The 25,828-nt window shown below is 45.8% G+C and overlaps 1 protein-coding gene across 2 annotated transcripts; it reads right to left on the bottom strand.

Annotated features, from left to right (window-relative positions):
- Positions 1-1,919: 1,919 nt before the first annotated feature.
- LOC127668938 (zinc finger protein 709-like) lies at positions 1,920-10,041 on the bottom strand. Of its 2 annotated transcripts, none has more exons than XM_052162829.1 (4): positions 9,921-10,041; positions 4,133-4,259; positions 3,880-3,940; positions 1,920-3,299 (listed from the first exon to the last, which is right to left on the bottom strand). In XM_052162829.1, exons 1-4 carry the CDS (start codon positions 9,921-9,923, stop codon positions 2,339-2,341), a joined length of 1,152 nt encoding a protein of 383 aa, XP_052018789.1. In that variant the 5' UTR covers positions 9,924-10,041; the 3' UTR covers positions 1,920-2,338. The 2 variants fall into 2 exon arrangements, with proteins under 2 accessions (XP_052018789.1, XP_052018790.1); XM_052162830.1 differs by lacking the exon at positions 9,921-10,041 and adding an exon at positions 8,465-8,832.
- Between the last annotated feature and the right edge of the window lie 15,787 nt (positions 10,042-25,828).

Raw genomic sequence — 25,828 nt, forward strand, 5'->3', positions numbered from 1 at the left:
GCAGTCAGTCAGGTTTCCTTCATACTTGCTAGCTTTTGCAGTGACTAGTGTTATGCAGGTTACAGAGAGAGAATTTTCACTACAAGTGTTGCTCAGGTATAGACCCTGTGTGTTATGGTACCAAAAGCTAGGCAGGCTGTGTTTGTGGTACAACAGTGGCATGGCGATTATGGGTAAAAGGAGCTTTCTCATTGGATTTAAGGCAATTCGACAGGAGGAAATTCATGTCTGCTACCATAAGCCAGGACAAAGTCCTGTGGCTGGACACATCATAGGCCTCAGCTGCAAAATAACTGCTACTGTTGTAACTGATGGATGTGATGTGGCTACACTTACGTACATGGGTCACGGTGACTGTTATCTGCAGTTCGTCCTGGGAGCAGACTTTACAATGATAGTGGACCTCAGAGATTCATAACCACCAATGAAACTTCTGCTATCAGCCTCACCCTTCCAAAACTCAAAAGGTAATTAAAAAAGAAAAAGGTAGTAGTGGCAAGAAAGGATGGATTATTGTCCAGCTATATCCTCTAAATTGAAACATTCTCCTAGGAGGAAGGAGACTCATCAGACTCGGGCAGTGAATGAATTATCTTGTAAGTCCCGGAAAGCTGAGACGAAAACTTTTCAGAGTACCCCAAAAGGTTATAGACCAGTAAACAACTGCTGGTAGAAGAGACTGACCAGCGGGGTTCCCTCCAAGTTGTGCAGAGATTTCTAGGGGTGTAGTCAACATTCAAACTGGCATGGGTGGTTTGGTGATGCACATGCTTGTGAGCTGTCCATGGTCCTGTAGGGAAGCTCAATAGAATCACGGCTTTACCAAGCCAGGATTTGGAACACCAATTTTGGTTCCCATCAGAGGTAAGTAAATATTGTTTCACATCTCCCCAGTTAAAAGCCCGACCACACTGCTGCTGAAAACATGACAGATAATGCCTTTTCCAAACTGTTTATATTCTTAGAGTTTTATTCTTTAATATATACATATGCATATATACATATATATACACACATATATAAATATATATATATTTAAAGATATGTTCTCACATAAGAGTTATATCATATCTCAAGCACTACTGTAGTGGGTTGGCCTAATATTGTTTGCATTTTAATGTTTATTTGGAGCCCTTAAGATTGGTTGTCTCAGGCTGGAGAGATGGCTCAGTGGTTAAGAACACTGACTGCTCTTCCGAAGGTTTTGAGTTCAAATCCAAGCAACCACATTGATGGCTCCCAACCATCTGAAATGAGAACTGGATCTGATGTTCTCTTCTGGTGTCTGAAGACAGCTACCATGTACTTATGTATAATAATAAACACGGCTTTAAAAAAAAAAGATTGGTTGTCTGGGAGACAGAAAGTTACTCTGTCTCCAAGTTATTTTTGATTGGTAAATAAAGATGCTAACAGTTAAAGGCGGTCAAAAGAGATGTAGGTGGGGTTTAAGTTTTATGGGCTTAGGGTCAGAGAGAAAACATGAGGGAGAATAAGAGTGCAGAGGAGGAAGGAGGAGCCACAATGGGTCAGGAGTCAGAGGAATGTAGCCCTGAGGGCTGGCCAACTGGAGTTAAGAGCGGCCCAGAAGAAACACAGGAAGTAGTAAGAAATAACTCGGGCTTATAGATAGGAAATAGTTTCCAACAATATAGAGAGTAGTACCTGCCCAGCTCCTGTGTTGTTTAAGGCTTATTATAAATAGAAAAGTCGCAGGGCGGTGGTGGCGCACGCCTGTAATCCCAGCACTCTGGGAGGCAGAGGTAGGCGGATTTCTGAGTTCGAGGCCAGCCTGGTCTACAGAGTGAGTTCCAGGATAGCCAGGGCTATACAGAGAAACCCTGTCTCAAAAAAACCAAATAAAAAAAAACCAAAAACAAAAAACAAACAAACAAACAAACAAAAAAACCAAATAAATAGAAAGGTCATATGTGTATTTCATCCGAGAACTTAAATAGCAAAGGTGGGGTAGAAACCCCGGGTTAGGATTTAGATACTTTCAACAAGAGAACACTGCGATGTGTGGCCTTTGGGCCACATTATTTCCATTCAGAGGATTTCCTTCCAGCAGGGCTTGTCACGGTCCAGTGTGATAGCTGAGAGCTGTACCACAAGGTGCACACTCATACGACTTTCTCAGTAGCTTTATGAAGCAGAAGATGACAAGCACATCTACACACTTCATTACAGTGTCTCCTTCATGGGTTTGCATCTGATGAGAATGGTTTCATGGAAGTGAAGCATTTCCAACATTGTTTACATTGACAGCATTTTTTTCTCCAGTATGAATTTTTCCATGTAACAGAAGATAACTAAGATGTGTAAAGGCTTTAGCATGTTATCTACATTCATAGGGTGTCTCTCCAGCATGGGTCCGTTCATGTCTCTGAAGATGACTGTGCCGTCTGAAGGCTCTCCCGCACTGTTTACACTCATAGGGTTTCTCTCCAGTATGAATTTTTTCATGTAACTGAAGATGGTAGTGACGCCTGAAGGCTTTCCCACACTCTTTACATTCGTAAGGCTTTTCTCCAGTATGTATTTTTTCATGTAACGGCAAGGAACCAGGAAATCTAAAGGCTTTCCCACACTGTTTACATTCGTAGGGTTTTTCTCCAGTGTGAATTTTTTCATGTAACGGCAAGGCACCAGGAAATCTAAAGGCTTTCCCACACTGTTTACATTCATAGGGTTTCTCGCCAGTGTGAATTCTTTCATGTAGTCGAAGGTATTTGGGATATTTAAAAGCTTTTCCACAATATGTGCATTCATAGAGCCTTTCAGTATGAATTACTACATGTCTTTGAAGGGAAGTAGAGGAACTCAAGACTTTACCACATATATTACATTCATAAAACTTTCCCAGAGTGGGGCTTCCGCCATGTGTATAAACAGAGGTCTTTCCACACTCCTTGTGTTGATAGGGTGTTTTTCCACTGGGAGACTCTTGATGTATTCCTAATGAATTTGGAAAACAGGAAGGTCTTAAGCATCCCTCACATTCCCAAGGCCCGTTCCCAGTGTGGGCGTCCATGCACCTTGGGCAGCTGGTGAGGGAGTCCAAGTCATATTGCTTGGCTCCACATTCCTCATGCTCATGTGGTTTATAACAAGGGACAGATGTGGCATGCCTATCAGAGGTCGAATAACATGTCAAAGCCTTCCCCCACACACGGGATTCATACGGTGTTAGTCCTGGAAAGGCTGTCAGGCTTGTATAGAGATTTTCTATCCATGTCAGAGATCCTTCAACCTGATCATCTTCTCTCCTCTCACAGGCGGTGTCTAACATGGAGCTTCTGAAAAAGGACAAGTTCATTAGAAACAGGTGCTTTACTACTTAGTGCTTATTAGATTTATGTCATCGACTGCTCCAAATCAGGGACAAGTGTGTGCTCTCTGGCACATCTGAACAGTGTGAAACCAAATAGGCTGAGGGTTTTAAGCGTGGCTCCCACAGATCAGGCATCAGAACAGTAGCGCTCACTGAGACCAGGGCCTAGAAGTGTTTCCAAGAGAATCCCCTCTGCAGACCCTGAACACTGCTCCTATGCTCCAGCACACATTTTTAGTGCTATGAGATATGTATACTTTTTCTAAAGATGAAACAATTAAAAGCTTTTTTTTGTTTCACTTTGTTTTTTTTTCAGATTTATTTATTAAGTATAAGTACACTGTAGCTGACTTCAGACACCCCAGAAGAGGGCATCCAATCTCATTACGGATGGTTGTGAGCCACCATGTGCTTGCTGGGAACTGAACTCAGGACCTCTGGAAGTGCTCTTAACCACTGAGTCATCTCTCCAGCCCTGTTTTTGGTTTTCTTAAATGTTCATGTAATATTAAAATTCTTTTGCTTCAACTTTTGATAGAAATTACCTCATATTCCTCCAGGGATTTCTATAATGTTCTTTAACATTCTCCTCTTCCCATCTGTTTCCTATGAGAAAATTTAGAATAAATTATTAGAGATTGCTGAAAAAACTAGTTTCTAACTTCAATATCCATAGAAAACATGCCTGATTTGTTCGCCACATTCTTCCCTTTTGATAGCCCCAATCCCAGAAGAGAATCTATGCCATGAAACTCTTGCTCCCTAATTTACAGAGGGAAGGCAGGAGAATATCCTTACCTATCGCAGCGAGGCTCCTGCAGGTCTCCAACATCACATCTCTGTACAGACTCTTCTGGGAAGAATCCAGCAAGGCCCACTCGTCCTGGGTGAAGCGCACAGCCACATCCTCAAAGCTCACTGAGGCCTAAACATGGCACACACTTGATTGACAACAGGTCCGTCCCACTCTGTGGGATGCACACATGTCCTCCACCACACGGAAGTCATCAGGCATCACTGAGGGATGCGGAAGGAGCAGCTCTCTCTCATCACTGGGCTCAGGACACAGGCTGTGCTGCTGCTCTGCCCCAGTCCTCTGCCTACAGTGATTTCTACTTCCTGTTTCCATCCTCCTCCTGGGGTCTGGAACAGTGTTAATACTAGCACGCAAGAGCCCGATTGTCCTTAGAAATCCCTCCTCATAACATTTAAAGTTTGATGACCGAGGGAACTTAGTAGTTTTATAGCATCTAAATGAATATAAAGGATAAATCACTCAACAGAAATAATTTATGCAAATACTAGGAAACCATCAAAATTCCCATTACGCTTCAATAAGAAAATTGTTAAATGAGACTGGGTTGCCAGTTCATGCCTTTAACCCCAGCACTCAAGAGGCACAGCAAGATAGATCTCTATGAGTAGCCAGCCTGGACTACATAGGGAGTTCCAAGTTACCCAGGGCTTCACAGAGAACCCTACCTCTAAAAATTCCAAGTTAAAGTCGGGCAGTGGTGGCGCACGCCTGTAATCCCAGCACTTGGGAGGCAGAGGCAGGCGGATTTCTGAGTTCGAGGCCAGCCTGGTGTACAGAGTGAGTTCCAGGACAGTTAGGGCTATACAGAGAAACCCTGTCTCAAAAAACCCAAATCCAAAAAACGAAAACAAAAACAAACAAACAAAAAAAAATTCCAAGTTAAGATAAATTAAATTTTTTAGGAAACATGAAATTATCTATAGGCTGTTACATAGCAATTCTCTCAAACTTGGAATGTTCCTTACTGAATGAAAGCTGACGCTACAGAGAGTTGAAAAGTGATTCCACCCCTTTGGGAAAGCAGGACTTTACAAGATTCACAGGCCACTCCCTAGATTTACAGAAGTGGCAAATGACTTCCAGAGAGGAAGACTTGTCCAGCTGTAGAGTGGCCTGCAAGCCCTGCACAGTGTGTCCTGCTCCCAGAGGCAGCTTGCAGGAGTCCTGTGTGGGGACAGGCCTTCCCATGATGCAGCTGGCCTTTCCTCATCCCTGCTCCTTGAGGAAGTTCCTCAGCCACATAGCTCTGAGGAAACCCAACAGAACCACTGCGTCACCAAGATGGACACTGGTGGAACTGTTACTGTGGTTTTTCCTTGGTTTCCTAGGTGGGGGTGAGCAGAATTTGTGTTATGTCTCTGCAGGAAAGACTCATACAACATACTTGGCAATAGAACAAAGAAATGACACATTCAGTGGGTATGGGAAGAGTGATTTCAAGGTCTTGGCAATGCATAACAAACAAGGCTTGCAACTGAGGCTCACTAGGCTGAGGATGGAGGAAATTCTGATAGGGCTGCCCTTCTCGATGTGTTAAATGGTAGTGTGCATTCTTGCTATGGTAGATGTTGCATGTGTCACGGGATAGATAGTGTAAGATGGAAACCCTGGAGGCTGAAGAGATGGCCCAGTGGTAAAGGGCACTGACTGCTCTTCCAGAGGTCCTGAGTTCAATTCCCAGCAACCACATGGTGGCTCACAACCATCTGTAATGGGATCTGATGCCCTCTTCTGGTGTGTCTGAAGACAACTACAATGTACTCATATAAGTAAATATATATATATATATTATAAATATTATATATTATATATAAATTATATATATATATATTTGTTTTTTTTTAAAAAGCTGGATTCCCTGAGGGAATGTCTGGGGGGGGGGGTAGAGTGGGGGCAGAGAGTTCCACCCTGTCAGCCTTCTGCTATGAGGCAGGAAGCGGCATGTTTGCTTCATGAGTGGGGTCTGCCATGTGAATACTCTCTAGGAAGAGTTGGCTGTCTAATGCAAACACTGCAAGCCCCCCAGAGCAGCATGTAAGAGCAGATTGCCAGCAAGCTGCCCGGGACGTTGCCTGAATACTGCTTTATGTCTGCGGCTAAGATGGCTGTTAGAGGAGGGATTCTAACATGCAACAGACATGTGTTTCCTAGCCTCTGATTTAAAACAAACAAACAAAAAATAAGCAGAAAAGACCGAGAATGTGGACTAGGCAACACCTCCTACCTCCTAAAGGCACAAGATATGAGGAAAAAAAGCATGCAAGTTAGATCTAAGCTTAAAAGATCTTCCTGGGGGTGGGAGAGATGGCTCAGTGGTTAAGAGCACCAACTACTCTTCCGAAGGTCCTGAGTTCAAATCCCAGCAACCACATGGTGGCTCACAACCATCCACAATGAGATCTGATGCCCTTTTCTGGAGTGTCTGAAGACAGCTACAGTGTACTTAGATATAATGGTAATTAAATCTTGGGGCTGGAGGGAGCGAACAGGGCTGCAGCGAGTAGAGGTCAACTCCCAGCAACCACATGATGGCTCACAACCACGTGTATAGCTACAGTGTACTCATATACATAAAATAAATGAATAAATCATTAAAACAAAATAAAAGCTCTTTCTGGTACCCACAACCTTAGAGCCCAAGAGACAAGTCACCCCGTAAAGAGGAAGCGTACAGGGGAACGTGGGAATGACAACATCCAGAATGAGAGAGGTGCTACAGGTTGCCCGGCTCCAGGCAACACAGGACTGAGCTCGCTGGAGAGCTAGGAAGGATGCGGAGCTTTAGCGGCTCTGCTGAGCTACTCAGGACCTCAGAGATGGGCTGAAGGGGATCTGTGAAGTAAAACCATGTCAAGGAGCTGAAAGAAGGGCAAACAACATGGCCTCTCCACATCGCTTGAGGTAAATGATGCAAGACTTGTGTGGAGCTGGAGTTCTTAAAGAAAAGTGGACAGAAAGCCAAATGCTAAGCTAGTGAACTTCTAGAAGGCTATAAAGTCATAAGAATGGCAAGACAGTGCAAATGGAAAAAAACTAAGTTGGTCCCATGTGTTGTGATTGTCGGGCGGCTCCAGAAAAACCATGCCAGGCCAGACAGTTCCAGGTGAGGTTTACTGAGAGAGGGCAAGATGGTGGTGGAAAGGGATGGAGAGAGATAGAGAGAGATCAGAGGGACCTTTCTTTATATAAGGATGGTGATGCAGTCACAGGTAAAGGTGGGAATATGGTGCCTGTTGCCTTGGCAACAGGTGTGCAGGTCACTCTCTCATCTACGTGAAGCCATCGGGTTCAGAGGTCCTGATACCACCACAGTGGCTGTGAAGTGATGGCCTAACAGTGAACTCTGAGTTTTTCTCTTCGGCATGGAAGTATGCCAGGAGTGGAAACTGCTCACCTCCCAGAGGTTCACAGAAGCCAGACAGGACTGAAGGAGACAATGGAAGTGGTTGTGTCTACCAGAGCCACACGAGGCACAGTCTGGCAGGTGGTCCTGGGCTAAGCTAGTCAGCTTCAGCCAGCCATACCAAGCTCATGGGGGTTAGGAGAGGAGTGAAGGCCAGATGAAGATGCTACAACTGGAAAGGGAACGGGACAGGGGAGCCACTGAGATTAAAAAATTAAGAGTCTTGGGTAGACAGGTTGGAACAGCCAGAGGAACAGGGAGTTTCCTGTGAGACGGAATCTCCTAGGACTAGCTCACCAAGTCATAAAGCCTATCCAAACATGAGCTGAACAAAGACGTCACTAATGGACAAGTGAGGAGGACAAGCTCTCAATGTGTCAATCGCACACGAAGCAGTGCAGGTAACTACAGAAGACTGGGAGCAGGGAAGAGACTCTTCCCCAGGGAAGAGCACACCGATTGCTTGTCCAGTGCTAAACAGTCAGCCCTGAAATCGTACACACAGGTAACATTTCATGGACTGAGCAGATTATATTTAGGAATATATATGTTACATGCATGCAACAAATATTAATGAAATAAAAAGCAGCCATGAATGTGAAGGAGAGCAGGGGGGATTATGGGAGAAGGTTTGGACGCAGGAAAGTGAAGGAAGAAGTGTTTAATTGTATTAAAATCTCAATAAAATGTTTAAAGTATAATACATAAAATATGAGTCTTTATAATAGGAAATTCCAAGACCAACAAAAACTCAAGGAAATAATAAAAAGTTCTGGAATACAAGATTGCCACAAGAAGTCCATCCTTTTCCAGTGTAATAGCATTGAGCAACGGAATGGTTATCGATTTCACTGAGTACGCAGCACCACAGCTCAGAGGAGACACAGAGAGAGGCATATACTAAACTTACCAAAGATCCTTGGACGATGATACATTTCTTTTTCAAAAAGAATCAAGCCAGGCATCATGGCACAGGTCTTTGATCCCAGTACTTGGGAGTCAGAGACAAAGGCTCTCTGTGAACTCAAGGCCAGCCTGACCTACAGGGCAAGTTCCCACAGAGCCAGGGAAACACTGAGCAGTCCTAAACCTTCCTAGTGCTGCTGCCTTTGATACATTTCCTCATCTTGAGGTGACCCCAAACAAAAAAATATTTCTGTTGATACTTTATAATTGTAAAGTTGTAACTGAGCAGTATCTCAGTTCCTAAAACCATTGGGAATTAGTGTTTTCTAATTGTCTCAACCCAAAGGTTGAGAACCACTGACACAGACAGATCTAATGTCATAAAAAAGAAAAAGAAAAAGAAAAAAACAAGTAAGTAAAAATATGCAGTGGCCTGGTAAATAAAAGACAACACCAGAGTTGGAGGCCAGCCTGGTCTACAGAGCTTCAGGACAGCCAGAGCTACACAGAGAAACCCTCTCTCAAAAAACCAAAACCAAAACCAAAACAAGCAAACAAACAACAAAGACAACACCAAGATGTTGCTTACCTCAATTTAAACTATAAATTCAAAACACAATCCCAACAAGAATGCTAACATCTTGAGTAACGGCAGAAAGCTGTTCTAAAGTTTATATGTACAGAGGAAAAAAATTCAACGTTCAACACAATTCTAAATGCATAGTATACAAATAACAGACTTTACTAAGAAATTTAATGATCATAATAGTGTACGAGTATTTGGAAAATAACTTATCTACAAAACAGTATATAAAAAATAAACCCGCTGGGCGGTGGTGGCGCACGCATGTAATCCCAGCACTTGGGAGGCAGAGGCAGGAGGATTTCTGAGTTCGAGGCCAGCCTGGTGTACAGAGTGAGTTCCAGGACAGCCAGGGCTACACAAAGAAACCCTGTCTCAAAAATACAAATAAATAAATAAATAAACAAACAAACCCAAAACCCACTAAACAGTCGATTTTTTTTAAAGTGCAAATAAAACTCAAGGAGAGTAATTGTCTTCACAAATACTATCCAACACAGGCATAAATAAGCAAAACCTTAAGAGTTTACAACTTTCACAAAATTAATTCAAAGTGGACTCTCCACCAGTATGTGAAGACAACTCAGGGGACCCGCAAGACTTTTGAGTTTTGCAAGCCAACTCCGGGTACAACTCCAAAACCACTTTGTGACCCAGATATCCCCGAGGAGGGCGGGGCTTGCCCTGCGGCGCCCTGAGCTCTGCGCAGTCGCGGCCGAAGGGCGGAGCTACAGAGCTCTGCGCAGACGCGGCCGAAGGGCGGAGCTACAGAGCGACCGCGACCTAGTCGCCGCCTCCCGACCGCAGCGGGCCTGGCTCCGCTGAAGCGGAGAGCTACCGATAGCTGCCACTCCACTCCTCGCGGGCCCGCGCTCACCATGTCGCGGCTTCCGAGCTCGCCCGCGCTCCCCTCAAGCGGCGGCCACAGCGCAGCACGCGCACCCACGGGCCTTCCCTGAGCCGGGGAGTTCTGTGCCCAGCATGGCGGCCAGGGAAAGCCCGCCTCCCGCCACCCTACAACGCTCCTGATTGAGCGGTGTAAGCTTGGAGGGCCTGATTGGCTAGGTCCGCCCAGCGACTGCTGATTGACAGCAGGAGCTGAAGTGGTGACCAGGCAGGCTTTGCCCTGGACTGCCTTTTACTCCAGCACAGGGTCAGGAGAGACTTACATTGAAGCAGAACTTCTTCTTGCTCTTGGAGAGCTGGGCCTGCTTACTCGGTGAACTCAGCTAGCACTTCCTAATCTAACCAGATGGCTCTAGGAAGCCGTCCAGTTACCAACTCAGTGTCCAATATAATGGCCCCCATGCCTCAGACCTAGGAGGGCAGTCAGGCCACTCTGCTTCCAATTGGTTCTGAAGGTAGCTGGAGGGATAGTTCAGAGGTTGACAGCACTTGCTGCTCTTCAGAGGACCCAAGATCAATTTCCAGAACCCACATCTACTGAGGGAAGCCAAAGCAGGAACTCAACCAGGAAAGGAACCTGGAGAAAGGAGCTGATGCTGAAAGACTCCCGAATCCTGGGAAATCCTCACTCAAGTCTTGGGATAGAACGATGCCCCCCAAAAATCACGAGAGACCGTTCTTGATGCAAACACATGAGATTTAATTCTCCAGTGCACTGGGTGGTTCTCCTGTTTCGGAGCAAGGACCGAGGAGTTCGACCCCGCTGGGGTTTTTTTAAAGAAACAGACCATAAAGAAAAAGGGGAGGGGATGCTCAGGCTGTGATCTATGTCATAAGGAATGGGGAGATCAGCGGCAAGTCATGGCTCAGCGAAAGGTTACAGGTTATCTTGGGCAAACACAGTTACTTTGAGCGGGGATGGGTCCTTGAAGCAAGGGGCGTGCCCATTCTTTGAAGCCAGGAGGTAGTGCTCTTCCTTGCAGCTGGAGGGAGTGCAGAGGGAGTGCTGGTTTTTGAAGCCGGGAGTGCTATCTTAAGGCTGACAGTTTTCTAAGTTGCACTGTGTCTAGGCTAATTGTTAGTGGTCTCTCAGTGCAGAAGCCATGGGTAAATGCTGCTTTTCCCCAGGACTTGCTCAGCCTGCTTACGTACAGAACCCAGGACCACCAGTCCAGGGATGACCCCAGCCACAACAGGCTCTCCCCTCCCCCCACAGTCCTCCCAGACCACAACTTGGGATTTGGTCCGGGTGTCCCGCAGACCCAATCCTGGCCTCTGGGTCCTGAGGAGGGGTTCCCCAGCCAATGCAACAAATGTAAGAGTTCATTGGAAGACCCTCACTCAAAAGAACCCAGAGACTACGATCGCTGCAAACTGCAAGAGATTTATTGTTCCAATGCGCCTTGGGGTCCCTCTGCACACAGGCAAGAGGAGACCCCGAGCTCACAAAACACACACTTTGTATGTACATTTTATCGTGGAAGTCTAGTCAGCCGCCTGAGTTAGACAGCAGCGATTGGCTACCCTGGGTGACATTTAAAACTATTAACTCATATGGGGTGACTGCCTTGGTCATTCGGCCCTACCCTGCCCGTCTTGACGGTTTTTCATGAAATTGTTCCTCTGTACTGACTTTTGTCTTCTGCGAGGCCATTCCCTTATCTGGCCTCAACTCCAGGCTGCAGGGTGGTTTCCTGTCAGTTGTGGAGTGGAAGTTCCCGTCAGGCAGTGGGTCAATCATTTTAGCCCGAGGTGAGCCGGCCTGTTATTTCTGACATGACTCTCACAGCATACGTCTTTTAAAACCTCAAATTCTACCTCCACCAACAAGGCTGCACCCAAGTCTTCCCTAACAGTTCCACCATTGGGGACCAAAAAAAACGGAAACACAGCCTGTGGGAGCCATTGTCATTCAAACCAGCACCTCCACTCCCAGCGCCCCCCACCAGAGACCATACTATAATGCAAAATGCATTTAGTCCGGCGTCAAAAGTCCCCATAGGCATTCACAGTCTCAACACTATTTAAAGATCCAACAGTCTTCTAAGACTCAAGACCATTCTCTTCTTGGCCAGATGTCTCATGGCTCTAGGATCTCCACTGGAATCCAGGCTTTGATTTCAAAATGTCTCTCAATCGCTTCTCAGTACCCCTGGTCCCAGTGGCTCTCCATAGCTACAGAGGAAGATTCCATGGCTTTACCAATGTCTCCTCATGACTAAAGTCAGAACCACACGAACATCATGGCCACATCCTACTGCCTTCTTGGGATGGAGCCTGGCCCCACTGAATCACATTCGCAGCACTTTGTCATGGTTTCTGGGACAATTACTCTGGCTTCTCCTTTTTACATGATAGAAACTTAGCTGGGTAGGGCCTTGTCCAGAGGCACCTGTGGTAGTTGAGTGACAGGCCCCCATATATTCATATACTTGAATGTTTGGTTCCCAGTTGATGGATTGTTCAGGAAGGAAAAGTGTCCCTCATTAGAGGAAGCGTGTCACTCGGGGTGAGCTTTGGGGCCTCAAAAGCCGGCACTCAGCCCAGTCTGTCTGTCTGTCTGTCTGTCTGACCTGACTCTCTCTCTGGTGTGGGTGTGGGCATGCCGCCTGCCAGTCTGCTTGGCACCTTCAGGTAGGATACATCATGCCCACATTATCAGCCTTTATTTGCAGATGTGTTTTGCCATGTGAGCCCCTACAGACATAGGAGATGTGGATGAGAGAAGGGCGTACCACCTCCCTCACTTCATCAAGCTCTCCCGCTTGTTCAGGACACTCTGGATTACAAGTGACAACACCACACTTTCACTTCCCATGAAGTACACTTATAGAGCAAGAACATTAAAACAACACGGGCTGGTAAGATGGTACAGAGCCTGCCCCTGTTGCTTATGGCCTGAGTTTGGTCCCAAGAATCCACAGGAACTCTGCACACTGAGCTATGCACAAACACACAAACACGTGAACAAAAAAATTAAGATTTACTACAAAAGTAAAACGTTTACAGGCAGGTAGATGTCTGTGAGTTCCAGGCTACACTGATACACATCATAATTTCTATGCCAGCCAGGGCCATGGAACATACTGGGACTCTCAAACAAACAAACATGAACTGTGAGAACCCTGTCAGAAACAACAGGCCAGCTCCCCATGACCAAGGGTTGGGACTCACAGATGGATTGAAACTTTCCATTCTACCCAGGACTGCCTGGGAGAACAGATAAGGAAAAGGCCTAAACAGACAACCACCATGCCTAGGGTGAGGCCAGAGAGGAAAGTGACTCCACAAGAAAGACAAAGCCAGGAAATACCACAAAGTGGGCAGGACAGGGCCAAACGGCGGAGACAACCTCCTGATTCAAGTGGACCTTTAAATGTTGCTCAGGGTAACCAATTGCAGTTGTCTAACTCAGGAGACCTGAACTCCTCACCAAAATGTTCATAAAAAGTGTATGCTTTGTGACCTCAGGGTCTCCTCTTGCCTGCGTGCTGGGGGACCCCAATGTACATTGGAACAATAAACCACTTGCAGATTGCAGTGATTTGAAGGTCTCTGCAGCCTTATGGAGTGGAGGGGGGTCTTCAGACAGACTCTTACATCTGGTGCATTGGCCAGGATGCCCCCCTTGGGACCCAGACACCATGGATCAGATGATCACTCACTCGAGCAAAGTAACGTGGGATCTCTGTCTGTCGTCTCTGTCTGCTTGTGTATCTTGTGCATGTTTTTATTTCTCTTTCCTTCCAGTAGCCGCATTAGGTCTGTAGTCTCATTTTGATTTTAGTTGCCAGAATGTTGGGCAGACGTGCCGGGAGTGGGGGGGGAGTTGGGGGGGGTGAGGAGGTAGGGGTAGGGGTGGGACGGGGACATGACACTCTGGTCTCCTGCTGGGAGAAAGAATCCAATAAGGTTCGTCTCCATCTGGACACAAAGGGCTCCCAACCCTGGCCATCTGAGTCTGTTTTTCTTCTGTGGTGGTCGCCGGGTGGTTGTTTTTTAGTGTGTCTTTTTGACTTCTGTTTGTTTTTTGGACTAGGACTGTGTTTGAAATCACGGGACAGCCGGTTTCCACTCCCCTGACTCTGATGCTAGACCATTGGAGGGAAGTTAAAAGTAGAGCTCACAACCTATCAGTGGGACTTAAGAGGGGGAAGTGGCAGACTCTGCTCTTCGGAGCGGCCCACTCAGGGCTGGAGGACTGGCCCAGGGCTTCTTTTCTGTTCCTATCATCAAAGGTGTCAAGAAGCAAATCTTTGGGATCAGGTCTGCGAGTCACTGGACCAAGTATATCGTTGTCTGAGAGGATTTAGTTATCTTTTCACCCTCCTGGGCACGTCCCGTCCTTTCCAACTCAGGACCCCTGTCTGTGGGGACATACACTCTCAAGGAGGCTCCCAAGAAGACTGTCTTATCAGATCCTGATGCCGACCTCCTCCTTTTAGACCTCCATCCACCCTACCCACATTCTCTCCAGCCACAGGGAACAGGAGGCAGCACCCCTGAGTTTCCACAGCCATCAGGCACCCGGAGTAGCCCCGCCATTCCATCGCCTCCACCTTCTCAAATCGGAAGGACTTTTGGGAGGGGCCGGCACAGGGGACTTGGAGCAAAAGGGGAACCTCTCCAGAGACTGCTGTGACTCTCCCCCTGCAGACATTTGGGCCTGTTGATAATCAAGGAAGCCAACTACTACAATACTGGCCATTCTCTTCGGCAGACCTCTATAATTGGAAAACCCACAATCCTTCCTTTTCTGATAACCCTAAGGCCCTCATTGACTTTCTAGATTCTCTCCTTTTCTCTCATCAGCCCACTTGGGATGACTGTCAGCAGCTGTTGCACTTCCTCTTTACCACCAAGGAAAGACAGAGAATCGTACTAGAGGCCAGAAAGAAAGTTCCAGGCTCAGATGGGAGGCCCTCACCACTGCCTGTTGACATCGAGGCCAGATTCCCACTCACCTGGCCAAACTGAGATTTTAATACTCCTGAAGATAGGGAGCCCTTGAAGGTCTATTGCCAGATTCTAATGGTGGGTCTCCATGGGGCTGGGAAGCGCCCCACCAATTTGATTAAGGTAAGAGAGGTTATACAGGGTCCTGATGAGTCTCCCTCCCTGTTCCTCCCTCATGGAGCCGGGCGGTGGTGGCGCACGCCTGTAATCCCAGCACTCTGGGAGGCAGAGGCAGGCAGATTTCTGAGTTCGAGGCCAGCCTGATCTACAGAGTGAGTTCCAGGACAGCCAGGGCTACACAGAGAAACCCTGTCTCGAAAAAACCAAATTCAAAAGAACGACTCATGGAAGCTTTTTACCTTTTACGCCTTATGACCCTAGTAGTGAGGAGCATAAGGCTACATTGACAGTCACGTTCATAGGTAAGTCTTAAAAGGACATAAAGCAGAAGTTGCAGAAACTTGAAGGGTCACAAGATAAGTCACTGAGAGAGTGCAGGTTGCAGAGAAAATATATCATATCAACGAGACTGAGGAAGAGAAAGAAGAAAGAAAGTAGAACAGGAAGCTAGAGAGCTAAAGAGAGATAAATGACAAGAGAGGAACTTACACAAGATACTGGCCACAGTAGGTAGAGAAACTAGAGAACCTAGTACCAGGCAACCAAAGGGAGCCAATCGCAAAGGATCATTGTTTTGTTTTGTTTTTTATACAAACAAAAAACTTTTTTAAAAGTTTATTACAATGTACAACAACAGGCTCTTGGATAGCACTTCATTCTAGCTATTAGGTGGCAAAAATGTATGACAGGAAATCCAGATGTTGGACAGATTACAGGATAACACTTCATTCTAGCTGTAGTGGCAAAGATGTTATTTATGGCAGGGAATCCATGTTTAAATAGGAACAGAAGAGGAGGGTCACCATCACCTCAGATGTGAGGAACATCTTACTTTTTGCCAGACTTCTTAATTCCACCTGTGGCCCACGGGGGGGGGGGGGGGGGGAGAGAGCTTTAGGCCCTGGAGAGGGCTGAATAAGGCTCTTCTCATCTGTAAACAGCAAGGCAGTAACGACGGCTGAATCTGGCTTATCTTGTTCCTGCAGTGTGTGCAGGGGCACCTGGTGTCTGAAACTGGGCCCCTCTAGGGGCAAATTGTGTGTTGATTTTCCTTGCTCTGTGTTCTTGAATCTAGGGGCCTGACAATGGCAGGATCAGGCTGTCTGTGTGATGTTGTTTTGTATCTTGTTCTGTGTTCTTGGACTTAGACGGATGATATTGTTTGGACTTTAGACCGACTGAAAAGCAACTCTCTCTGTGGTGCCAAAATCAGGTCGTGTGACTCAAACCTACCAAGTTAGAACAAAAGGAGAGACAAAATACTTGAGCTTTGAGGCCCCCTGGTGGGGAAAATAGGCCTTAACAAGACACTCAAGGTGGCGGATGTGGGAATTCTGGGTTTAAGTTGATACAGATGGTTTGTTTCATTTATTTTAAATTGTTCAGATTATTATGATGGATATGATGTTAAACTTTGTGGTTATAATATCCCACTGGGAGAGAGGTCAAAATAAGGGAGACCTCCAGAAGATTAGATTCTAAAATATTAAACGAAAAATCTGTCTTTGTGATACTAAAATCTATATAATTGTTATTAAGTTCAAGGCATAAGTTCTTATCTGATACAGATTTTATTTTGATACAGAATCAAGGTCTTCATTGGTATAAATACTAAAAACGTGAAAGTACAGGATTTACCCCCAGTCCTTCTTTGCTGTTATTATTACAGACCTGAGATGTTAAAGCCTGTGAGTTTACGGCCAAATAGAAATATAAGGCTCAGTTTATTGTTAGGGTGGTTTCTATGTATTAATCAGAAATAGCTGAAGATAGTTTAACAGACAACTGTCCACATTACGTTACATAGATAGTTGGTTTTATAAAATGTCAAAAATCCATGGAATATGATGTTTAAGTCTTAGAAGCTGCGTTAAGCTTTCTATATATTTCCAGTTAATATTAGTCACTCTTAGATTTCTGATGGGGTTGAAGACTTAGTCTCATAGACAGCCCAAGCTGTTTAATCTTGAGAAAGCTGATATAGATTTAAATAAATAATTTTCAGGTGACAAAAAATTTAAAGCCAAGACATGAGTAAATTCCTACAATGTTAATTCTTAAATGTTAATTCTGACAGTCTTTTAAGATAATACAGATGAAAAGGTTCTGTTTAATTGACAGGATGATAAACTAGGTGTTGTGTCTATCTTATAGGTTATAATTTACAAAACGGTAATAATTATGCTCAATTGATATTTAGAGAGGACCACAGAGTGGAGCAGGAGAGGACCTGAGACCACCTATCCTGATACTACGATAGCTCTCTCACTAAGGGCATATTTCCCAAGAGACCGATTAATATCTTTGAGACTGTTTTTATTTGTAATACAGGAAGCCAAGCCAAAGAATACCCCCACCAAACTCCATTGGCAGGTCTCGAGGGCATGGCAGCCCATAAACTTGACCAAGATATGTGAGATTAAGCAGGGACCAGATGAGTCACCTGCAGCTTTTCTAGAGCAGCTCATAGAGGCATTCTGCCAATATACACGCTATGATTCCAGGAGCAAGGAATATAAAGCTACTATGACAATGGCTCTTATAGACAGGGCTAGTAGAGAGATCAGGAAAAAGCTTCAGAGGCTAGAGGGATTTGGTGCAGGTTGCTGAGAATATCTGTAGAAGGATTTAGTGCAGGTTGTTGAGAAAGTCCATAGAGAGATTTAGTGCAGTTTGCTGAGACAGGGAGACAGAGGAGGAGAAGGAACGGAGAAAAAGAACCAAAAAAAAAAAAAAAAAAAAAAAAAAAGACAGAGAAGGAAGCTACAGAGAATCCTGGCTATAATAGTTAGAAAAAGCAGAAAAGAGAGACAGAAAAGGACCAGTGTGCATACTGTAATGAGAGAGGCCACTGAACCAGAGTGTGCCCTAAGAAATAGAAGCTGGGAACGGGAATTCCCAGGTCTTTGGAAAAGAGCCCCCAAATGGCAAACCCAGGTGTTAGCCCTGGGTGAAGACAGTGACTAGGGGAGATGGGGTTCTGACCACCTCACCCAACCCAGGATAACTGTGGGAGTGAAAGAGAAACCCACTCAGTTCTTGGTGGATACAGGGGCTCAACACTTGGTCTTCCAAGCCAATGGCGCTGTTTCCAAGAAAAGATCTTGGGTCCAAGAAGCCACTGGTACCAAAACGTATTCATGGACTACCCAAAGAACAGTGGACCTAGGTGGGATGGGTAGCCCATTCATTTAGAATCACCCCAGACTGTTCCTACTCTCTGTTGGAGCAAGACATACTCTCCAAAATGGAGAGGGGGCAGATATGCTTCCTGTCCAACAGGCTGCAGCTAACTGGCCAAAAAGAGAGACTGGTCCCTGCTGAAAGTCGCTACAGACAGGAGCAGTTTTCTCCATGATGGACAGAGATAAGCAGGTGCTGCTGTGGTGGACGGCACAAATGTCATCTGGGTAGAAGAATCTTTACCCCCTGGCATGTCAACGCAGAAAGTGGAGCTCGTTGCCCTCACCAAGACCTTAGAACTTGGAACCAGCAAGAAAATCAACATCCACACGAATAACAGGTATGCCTTTGCCACAGCTCATGTCCACAGAGATATATGCCAAGAGGACTGCTTACATCAGAGGAAACCAACAGGAAGTCTTGGACCTCTTAGATGCCCTAATGAAGCTGGCAACTGTGAGTATTATTCACTGCCCAGGACGTCAAAAGAGAAAAGACTCAATGGGCAATAACCAGGCAGAGCAAGTGGCTCCAGGAATGGATATGCAGGAGCCTATACTGGTTATGGGTCTGTAAGAGACACCCATTGGGAAATGGGACAAAATTAAGAAACAGCCTCACTTAAAATATGCTGAAGAAAAAAAAGGAAGCCAAAGACTCACTAGGCCAAATGCACAGATGAACTCGTTTAGGGGATTAAAAACCTTGTCCAGGCAGTTAAGGGACCTAACATATATATTTATGACTCAGGCTAGAGAAATAATAGAACAGTGTAAGATACCAGCAAGTAAATGCTTATGCAGCAAAGAGTAAACAGGGCAAAAGACTTAGAAGAGAACAGCCTAGAATATATTTAGAGATTTTATAAAAGCTAAGGCAGGAGAATATGGTTATGAATACCTTCTAGCATTTGTAGATACTTTCTCTAGATGGGTTGAAACTTTCCCCAGGAAGCAGAAAACAGCTGCCAGGGTTAGAATAAATTTTACCAAGTTTCAGAGTACCCAAGGTAATTAGATCAGACAATGGTTCTGTTTTTGTTTCTAAGGTAAGTCAGAAATTGACAGATATTGGGGACTAATTGGAAACATTATTGGACATAGTGTCCCCAGGGCTCAAGGCAAGTAGAGAAAATAAACAAAACCCTATGAGAGACATTAACTAAATTGATCTTGGAGACTGGCTCAGGCTGGATGGTGCCTCTGCCCTTGTTTCTGAACAGCCCCTGCCATTTTAACCTGACCCCCCCCCCCAGAGATCCTCTTTGATACCCCAACTCCTTTGGTGTCCACTGGGCCCTTCCAGGAGGAGTCCCACAGCATGAGATTTGGCTCAAACTGTCTGCCTGTCTGCCTTAAATGCTCCAGGAATGCCAGAGACTCCTCACTGCGCCCAGACAGGTGACTGGATCTATATAAGAAGGCTTCAGGAACAGTTGCTGAAACCCTGATGAAAGAAACCCTCACCAAGTTGACCACAGAGACTGGTGTTAGTGATTAGATAGTTCTCCTACCCTTTGTGCTCTTCAGGCTTTTGTTCTCTAGGCTCAAGGCACTCGAGTGGGTGAGGCAGCAAGTATGGAAGCAGCTCCGGGAGGTCTACTCAGGAGAAGGAGACTTGCAAGTCCCACATTGCTTCCAAGTTGGAGACTTAGACTCGTGGACCAGCCGATCCCTCTTCCCAGTTTTGATTTCTTAATTCCCTGGCATAAAAGAGCTCTACAGTTCACGCCTCTCTTAATAGGCCTCAGAATCACTGGGGTAGCTATAGATTCCTATACTAAGCTCTCACAGCAACTAATCAATGATGTAAAAATGGTTTACCAATCTGTCCAGGACTTACAGGACCAGGTAGACTCACTCACTGGCTGAGGTGGTCCTCCAGAACAGAAGAGGCCTAGATTTGCTAACATCTGATAAGGGAGGAATATGCGTAGCTTTACAGGAAAGGTGCTGTTTTTATACCAACAAGTCAGGGATAGTGAGAGAGATCATACACACAAACATCAAGAGTTAGAAAAAAAGAGCCCGGGCTGGAGAGATAGCTCAGGGGGTAAGAGCACTGACTGCTCTTCCGAAGGTCATGAGTTCAAATCCAGCACCCACATGGTGGCTCACAACCATCTGTAAAGAGATCTGACACCTTCTAGTGTCTGAAGACAGCTACAGTGTACTCACATATAATAAATAAATAAATCTTTAAAAAAAAAAAAAGAAAGAAAGAGCCCCATGTGGAGGTTTTTACCTTATTTGCTCCCCTTATTAGGACCAGTGGTGAACTTACTATTGATCCTGTCTCTGGGACCCCTAATCTTTAACAAAATAACTGCCTTTGTAAGAGACCAAATCAGTACCATTCAGGTGCTAATGCTGTGGCAACAGTACCAGGAACTAGGACAGTATGAGATGTCATTTCCAGATTGAAATGGTCATAAGAAAAAAGAGGGGAAGCCAGGTAGTGGTGGTGCATGCCTGTAATCCCAGCACTCTGGGAGGCAGAGACAGGCGAATTTTCGGAGTTCAAGGCCAGCCTGGTCTACAGAGTGAGTTCCAGGACAGCCAGGGCTACACAGAGAAACCCTGTCTTGAAAAAAATTAAATCCAAAAAAAGCCAAAAAAAAAAAAGAAAAGAAAAAATAAAAAAAAGAGGGGAATGTGAGAACCCTGTCAGAAACACAGGCCAGCTCCCCACGACCAAGGGCGGGGGCTCACAGCCACATTGACTTTCCATTCCACCCAGGACTGCTTGGGGGAGAACAGATAAGGAAATGGCCTAAAGAAGAAGCACCCTAGGGTGAGGACCAAGGGGGAGGTGAATCCACAAAAAAGACAATGCCTGGAAATACCACAAATACCTCAAGGTGGGCAGGACAAGGCCAAATGGCAGAGACAACCTCCCCATTCGAGTCGACCAATCATTTTAAATGTTGCTCAGGGTAACAAGTCGCAGTCATCCAACTCAGGAGACCGCTGAACTCCCCGCCAAAATGTGCATAAAAAGTGTATGCTTTGTGAGCTCAGGGTCTCCTCTTGGTGCATGCTGGGGGAAATGTTGGAACAATAAACCTCTTGTAGATTGCAGCGATTCCAGTCTCCGTGACCTTATTGAGTGGGGGTTTTCCGACGACTCTTACAGAATAAACTGCAAGCTGCAGATAGAATTGGTAGGTGGATAACAGAACAGGACCCACTGACAACATGAAGCAAAAGCCTGAAGCAGCACAGTCACAAAGCAAATGGGGGAAGAGGAGGGTGGGCAGGGGTTAGAGAAGTGGTTCAGCACTTAAAAGAACTGGCTGTTCTTCCACAGGACATGGCTTTGATTCCCAGTATATACATGGCAGCTTACAACTATCTCTAACTCCAGTTCCAAGGAAGCCAATGCTCTCTTCTGGCCTCCCTGGGCACCAGACACACATGTGGTACACAGACCTACATTTAGGCAAAACACCTAAATGTGTACATTTTTATAAAAATAAATAAATAACAAATTATAGATAAATGGATAAGTGGATAGATGGATGGACAGAAGGAAGAAAGGAAGGAAGAGAAGAACAGAGAAAAGAAAAGAAGGAAGACAGGAAGAGAGAAAGAAAGAAATCCAGCAGAAATATACCAGGAAAGTATTTTATTTCCACTGCAATCTTGAAACAGTTCGCCTTCCATCTCTTCACAAAGATGCTACCATGCTCTTTAATACCCATAGCTACTGCTGAACAACTTTCTCCCTGTTACAGGCCAGCCTACCCCAGGATAGGAAGTAATAGAGAAAACTTGAGATAAACATGTTTCTGAAAAATAGGAAGGATGTGCTCCCTCTCAGTGTCTGCTCTCAACAAACTTAAGCAACATGTCAGCTTGTCAGTATAATGCATGTTGTGTACATATTACATACAGCTGTGTGAACCTTTTCTGAGGTCTGAATGTCCATTCATCTCAGACAAGGGCAACAAACACAGACACAAGAAAAGGATTTGATACAAGTATAGCTGGATGAATCAATTATTTTACTTACAGGAGCATGGGTAAGTGGGCACTGACAAAAACATGGGAAACATATGGGTAGGTAATCCACCGAAGTAAATGTTCTTTCCTCTATCAGCAACAACTATCTGGTTTTATATTCAGAGGAAGAGGGAGGTCTTGTGACACCCTCCTGTCTAAGTACCATTAACTACCTAAGGTATTCAGGAAGTAGACTGGACATGTGGTGCACACCTGTAATCTCAGCACTCAGGCAAATGGATCTCTGTGAATTTGAGGCCAGTTTGGTCTACTCACCTCCTAGAGAATTTCAGGATAACAAGAGCTACACAGTGAGACCCTCTCAAAAAATCCAAAGATATTCAGGGAGATAAAAAGATCTCATGATCCCTACTTGTGGTGAGTTTTACTGCTAGTAGATCATCAGGGAAGAGTCCAGGACTCCATGCCAGTGCCCGCACAAGGACACTAAAGGTCTAGATTATGTGTAGGCCTCCTGTAGGTCATCACAGGTACTGAGATTTAAAAAAAAGACAGGCAATGGCATACTCAAAGGACAGCGTTTCAAACCATGCCACCACTTTCTCCAGTAGGCCCCACCCCTTCCTCCAGTAGGCTCCACCCCTTCCTCAGTAGGCTCCACCCCTTCCTCCAGTAGGCTCCGCCCTTTCCTCCAGTGCACTCCACCCTTTCTAGAATGTGCCAGACCTAGGAGTGGGTGATAAAGTCTCATCAGTAACTACTGCCTAATGCAAATAAGCTTCTCTGTTCACAAATGACTGAAACAATAATCAGCAGACATAGACATAGAACTTGAGACAGTCATTTCACAGAAATACAGCCATCAACAACACTAGGGCCTTATGACTGTCTAGCTGTGGGTTGTGATTGAGTTGTACACATGTGAACTGAGCCCTGGAGAGCAAGCCTTAAATGCAACCAGAAAGCAGTTGGTCACTCTCATTCAGTCATGTGGCTACAATCCTGGATCTTAGTACATTCATCGTGTATTGTGGAGGGAAGGTGCACATCATGGCATGAGTGAGGGATCGGAAGACAACTTGCAGGATTTATTTCCATCATGCAGGTTCTAAGATCTAACTCAAGCTGGCAGCCTTGGCAGCAAGCACCTTCAATGGCTAAACCATCTCCCCAGCCCTAGTAGGCATATCTTGCTTGGCACAGTACCATGCAGGGTCCAGAGGGAGTGGTGCCACACAGCAAATTGAACCTACAGGTCCTATGAATACCAGCCAGCTCAGTCTCAGGGTGTTTTCTCTACAGTCAGCAACCAAAGCATGTGGTATCTTCAAGAAGTCTTACATGTAGTTCTGGGAACAACTGATAGCATTGGCAATAGTCTGTACTCTTCAGGGGATTTCAGGAGCTCATACCTCCTGGGGCAGCATCCTGGGGAAGTAGTCTACCCCTGACACTGCATCTTCTTCTTTTTTTTCAAGACAGGGTTTCTCTGTGTAGCCCTGGCTGTCCTGGAACTCACTTTGTAGACCAGGCTGGCCTCGAACTCAGAAATCCGCCTACCTCTGCCTCCCAAGTGCTGGGCTTAAAGGTGCTGACACTGCATCTTAACTACATAGCCTATCGTCTGAATGTGTCACTTCCCGTGCACACAAGGTGCCTTCATCCAAGCTCTCAACTCACCTTCAAATGTCTCACTAGCCACAGGCTGTGAAGGATTTCCCTCATTCACCTTGTCACATTTGTTACCCAACCATAAAAATCCCACGCAATTCCCATGTGCCTGTCCTGTGCATAGGTGTACCTCCCTTCTGATCATCACTTTCAGATAACCTGGATGCTTTTCTAAATCTGTGGAGCACTCACAGGCTAGCATTCTATCAGCATAATGCAAAACCTTTTTCCTTTTTACACAGGGGATTGGGGGAAGAAGGGGTCTCAGGATAGCAGAAGGCTCGAAACCCACCATCCCAAACAAGTGCCAGTTCAACTTAGGAGTCAGCTAAGGGAGCAAGAAAAGAAATACTAACGAGATCCAACGGCATGAAAAGACTTGTACCAAGTGTCTTCTCAATGTTGACCTGAGGACATAGCACAGCTAAGAGTGTGGGGCCTGGGTTCGTTCTGAAGCACAGGAGACCACATGGGGTGGCCCATGCATGCAAACCCAGCAGAGGGGAAGAGGAGGCAGGAGGATCAGGACTTTCAAGATCGTCATCTGTACAGTGAGTTTAAAAGCATCCCAAGCTATGTAAGAATTTTCCTCAAGAAACAAAGAATAAATTCAGGCCAGTGTGGACACGGTGGAGACGATGGGAGGTTGTACCCGACCCCGCACATCTGTCATTCCTCTCATGAGCCATCTTGCAACCTCACTAAGTGTAGCTGTGGGCCTATGGAGCTCCTCACCCCATTTGGTCTGCTGGGGAAGAAGCTGGCTCCTGTTCTCCAATTGGTGTAGGGCCAAGGGGAAACCAACCCATCTTCACAAGCTTCCCCATGGACTGCCAGGGTCTGGGCTCAAGCTGTAGCACACTGCTGCCCCCTCAGTGGATGCCCCTGGCTGCCGAGTAGTCTCTGAGCTGAACGATTTATACACAAACATCCTTCCCTGCAGCAGAGTACACCACTTATTCTGTGGGAAATGACTCTAGGGAAAGCTCAGACTGTTTAGTTGCACTACTTTATCTTCCTTCATTGATGTTTTCCTCAAGCTTTACAGCCTTCCAGAGGCAGAATATTTGCTGATCATTGCAACCTCCTTTACTGGGAGACTATTTAGGCCTCCATTCCCAGGTGTGCCCCTCCTTTCCTACTCCTCTGCATTAAAGGTCAGCACAATAGGGAGAGCTGGGTCACTTCTCACTACCTTTGAAGTGTCCTCACTGTGTAGGATTTTACATGGGCTTCAAGTCTTAGGGTCCCAGTGGGACTCCTGAGCAGACAGAACTTTGGTTTCCCTTATGCCATTCCAGCTGTAAGAAATTGGAAGCCAGAAGCTGCCTGTCAGTCATCCCCATCCTCCGTCCCTCCCACTTTCACTCTTCTTGCTTTTCCTGCCAGTTCAGAGGCCAATACAGTGGACAGCATCAGTGCGTCTTTCCCTCAATGTGATTCTTCCATTAGAGGGGAAGTGCCTGTCAGCAGACAGCTAAGCCTTATTTGCATGTCTTCTTACCCAAAGCCGGGGCCATGCACCCGATGCCTACTTAACCTGTGCCACCTGTGCTAATGAGCTGCACTATACTCTTTAGCCTGACAGCCGCATGTGGAGAGCCATACACTCACTCATGTGGCAAACTCATTTGTCACAGAAGTGGAGCTGCATACTACAAAGGGGTTGCAAGGTACGGACACTGCAAGTGATACTGCAACATGAAGGCAGATCGTGCCATGTCACACTACAAAGGACTTAACTCTGCAGATGCTGAGCCCGCAGGAAGCTTCCCTTCAGAGGCCATGGCTCACAACCCACAGCAGAGGCAAGCCCAGGGCTCCTCTCAAACTCGGCTTTGGTTCCACTGTGCCTCACAACCAGATGCCAAGTCCCATGGGAACATTTTCTGGCCACATGTGAACAAATGTCTATTCACCCTAGACAGGGCACCAAGGCTAAAAGCAAAGAAATGATTCCACCAAGTGCAGCCTGGGCTGCCAC

This window comes from Apodemus sylvaticus, chromosome 18 (genome assembly GCF_947179515.1).
Source record: "Apodemus sylvaticus chromosome 18, mApoSyl1.1, whole genome shotgun sequence".
NCBI classification, from domain to species: domain Eukaryota; kingdom Metazoa; phylum Chordata; class Mammalia; order Rodentia; family Muridae; genus Apodemus; species Apodemus sylvaticus.